General features: G+C 42.6%; 1 protein-coding gene across 1 annotated transcript in view; it reads left to right on the forward strand.

Moving 5' to 3' along the window:
• Positions 1-864, forward strand: part of GMPS (guanine monphosphate synthase) — a gene marked incomplete at its 5' end in the record, with an annotated part of 22,981 nt that extends 22,117 nt beyond the window's left edge. Inside the window, one exon of the mRNA XM_010296075.1 lies at positions 314-864. Within this exon, the coding sequence (XP_010294377.1) occupies positions 314-415 (102 nt within the window). The remainder of the gene's footprint in view (positions 1-313) is intronic.
• Positions 865-3,753: the final 2,889 nt, after the last annotated feature.

Genomic DNA, 3,753 nt, shown 5'->3' on the forward strand with positions numbered 1-3,753 from the left:
TTGAAGCTGAAGAGCTGCTGCCCTGAGGGACGTGTATTGCGATGGACACCCTGGTTTGTTATCAGTGCCAAAAACCAGCAAGTTCCAAATGTAACTGAAGGTATCATGGAGCTAGAAGTTTTGTTTTAAGTTGACTTTATTTCTTAATTGGTAGTAATATGCTAATAGCTGTAGACTTTTTCTCTCTTGTGTATAACAGAACCAGTGTGAACAGTAAGCTTTTCTTGGATCATTTTCATCAGGTCTGTTTGATGTGCTTATAATAAGCACATAAATAATAACTGATATTTTTTTTTTTTCCCCTCCACAACAGGTTGTGTTAAAAATGGTGGCGGAGATTAAGAAGATTCCTGGCATTTCTCGAGTGATGTATGACTTGACATCAAAGCCACCAGGAACTACGGAGTGGGAGTAATTAACTTTTTTCTATTGAAGTACTGTGTGCAGTCTAAATCATATCAGAAACCATTCCCAGTGTTGACATGCAGTACTGTGAAAGAGTGACTGGAGCTGCTACATCGCATCAGATTCCTCTCCTGGAGCATAAACCTGCAGTTAAGAGCTACGCTGGGGATAATAACTAAGTGGGGCTGAGGATTTGTACGGGTAAATAGTCATGGCAGCATTGCTGGTGCGCAGACAGATTCCTATTGCTTTTGCCTTCGTCTTACCGATTCTTCCTGTTTTCATGTGTTTTATTGTTAACTGTCATTTCAACGTCTCTTTGTTTTTGTACACTGTGTAAAAAGAGACAGTTTATTTACTTCTACCAACAGCATTGTTACAGCCTAAAAGTGTAAAATGAATTCTTTGTGACCAACTGCTTTTGAACGGATTTATTATAAATAAATATTTTGCCAAATGGAGTAGTGGGTACTGTTGCGTTGTGGAATTACTGTGTATCTGTTGTGTGCTGCTTAGCCTGTTCTATATTGTTTGACGTGTTGGCCCATGGCAATAACGTTGAGCTCCGAAAGAGCAATGCTAAAATATTTTGAAATTACCTCTGTCTTTCTGTACTCGCTCCCTCTTGCATCGCTCGGTAGGCGTGCGTGTTGGTAACGGGCGTGTATACACCGGCTGATCTTTAGTATACACTTGCTGCATGTATGCGTATGTCAAATTCCAGACAGTGAAGTATCTTTGTGTGCTTCTGGGACTCTGATGGAAGCGTAAAAACGGGAGTGCGGTTTGGAAGGCTGTTGCACCAGAGCTACTGGATCTGCGAATCCTGTTTCTGTCCTCCGACGCTTGCGCAACAGTCCCGTCGCAGCCTGCCGCTGCTGTGCTTTCCTTATACTTGATGACAGTTTATTTTCTATGCGTTTGCTTTTACAGGAATTTTTTTGTGTGTGTTGTACTTAGCTTGATCTTAAGATCATTATAGTCGTTAGTGTGGAGTCATGGTATCGGAGGTCCGTATAGATCCCTTCTGTCATTTGTATTCTGCTGTTTATGTAGTTAAGTAAGCAATAATTTGAGAGATGGTTACTTTGGACACCTGTGCTTTCCTGATGTATTGAGGCAAAGCTATTGCCATCCACCTGAGAATTTTGAGCATGTCCTGTGATTGCTGTCTGTGAAAGTAACGGTTAAATTCTGACCTGAGCAGTGCCTGCTGGGTACCTCCACCGGTGGAACCGTAACCGTGTGTCAAGGCTTATCCCTCTTAGCCCTTTTTTAAATTGAAGCAGTTGCATTTTCTGAAAGTTGCACTTTCAGCTGCAAGATTACCATAGTATTATGGGGTAAAGGACTTGTTTTAAACTGTTCAATATCATGGAGTATTTCATGGCTGTAGCTACTTACATTGCCACTTGCATAGATCTGTGAACTGGAATAATGGTTGAAAGTGTTTTTCTGTGTTCTTTTGATTGCACACATTTTCCTGTTGTTCTTACGTTTGCTGCCTACACATTATGGAAGTTGGTTTAATTTCTGATGATTGGAAATGGCTAACTTGTGTAGATTTATTCTCTTACCTGTGTCGCTGAGTGGTGGTTTTTCACTTGAGGGAGGAGATGGCATGTTACAGCCCTCTGCTCTTTGAAACCCTTTGGGGACACGCGTGCAGGAGAGCAGCAGACCATGTCTGGTATAATTTGGAGCCAGGAGCGCAGCCTCCCCCTCACAGCCCTGCTCCTGGCAGGTTTTGTAGCTTGGGCACATTAATCTTAATCGATTTTAATGTCTCAGTTGCCCCCTTTACAAAGGGGGGTGGTAATTCTCACCCACATCTATCATAACCTCTTTGAGCCCTTTGGATGAGCTTTTTGTGTGGTAAATGAAGTATTACCAATACAAATGTCTTTTATCGCTGGGTCGTGATCTGTAAGAGCTGTTGGTCAGACCACTGTAAATCAGTGTTCGCTGCGGCAGAATCTGTTACAGCATGGGTTCTGCTGAGAACAAACTTTCTTTGTGGCTTATCTCAAAAGCAAGCTCCCTACTGAAATTAGGGCCTTGGAGTACATTTTAACTTTTGGTCAGAAAAAGCTGAGGATGGTGGTTTTCATTGGTACCTCAGACGTAAAGGGAGCGATGACAAGAAGTGAGTCTCTTGGGTGTGATGTAGACATCCTTCAGCCTCTTAATGCTACAGCAGTCGTTGCTTATTGTAAGTAGGCTTGCTCCTGCTGCTGCTGCGCCGGTGTGTGTTGCCTTGACGGCAAATAGGCAAAACAGAAGAAATTACTAAAAAGTCATGCAAAGAATACACCCAAACCTTTCTCCGTTTTGACCGAGACACTTAGTTGGTCTCCGTGTAAATAAACCTGCAGAGTATAGTCCCACAGTTACGATGTAACTCGCAAGACAACTTGGGTGACGATGATGGTGCTCGTTGGGTGGGGGGTTACAGTAACTGTTGTACCTCTGACCGTGAACTTGCAGCATACCCAGACAGAAACCTTCCGTTCACTGCGTGTTGCGCTCTTGGAAGTCCTTGGGGTTGCATCTTAACTACAGGCATGATGTGTACCTGTATACTGTGTGTATACTGATGTGTGACGTACGCTTTTACCGTCTTTTAATCACCTGGGTTGCTTTCATGTCTGTAATGAAATGGAGCTTGACGGCAATTCCTGTGCTCTTTAGGAACATACTTTGGTTTTGGATTTCTTTTTTTTTGAGCCAGAAAGTTGAATATTTTAGGCGTAAAATATTGCACTATAATCAAAATGTCTTATCAAAATGAACTTTGTGATCTTTAGCCCTCCTCCCCCTGTTTGACGCCTGTGCCATGCATTGTAGACGTGGTGGGTTGTTCTTAGGAAGGTTGGTGTTATCCCAGCGGTTCTCGAGTGTTTTTATGGAATCCATGTGTATCGGACGGCCTGAAGTGGAGAGAAACATAATGCTCTGTTCACATTTCTTAAAAAATTATATTTAGCACCTAGTTTACAAACTAATAACTGTAGCTGCCCTGTACAATTGTTCACCTCGAGTCTTCAGTAAAACATGTCAGCAGTTAGAGGAATTTGTATTGGGGGCGTTCCCCATCATTCTCAATTTTTAACATTTTTTCTGCTTGTGAAATGATAAAGTACTGTGAGCCTTAATTTTTATCCACAAATAAAAATATTATGTTTGAACACTGGTGTGACTTATTTTTTAGGGCTTACGTGTAGAAGCTACGCTATAAATGGACTGTCCCTTTGGGGTTGAGAAAGCTGTTTCGTGGCAGTCATGCTTTCCGGCTGCAGACCCTCCTGGGAGAAGGCGACGTCCCTGCCGGGGCACGGCTTGTCCCTT

Source organism: Phaethon lepturus, unplaced genomic scaffold (assembly GCF_000687285.1).
Source record: "Phaethon lepturus isolate BGI_N335 unplaced genomic scaffold, ASM68728v1 scaffold23470, whole genome shotgun sequence".
In the NCBI taxonomy this organism is placed as follows: domain Eukaryota; kingdom Metazoa; phylum Chordata; class Aves; order Phaethontiformes; family Phaethontidae; genus Phaethon; species Phaethon lepturus.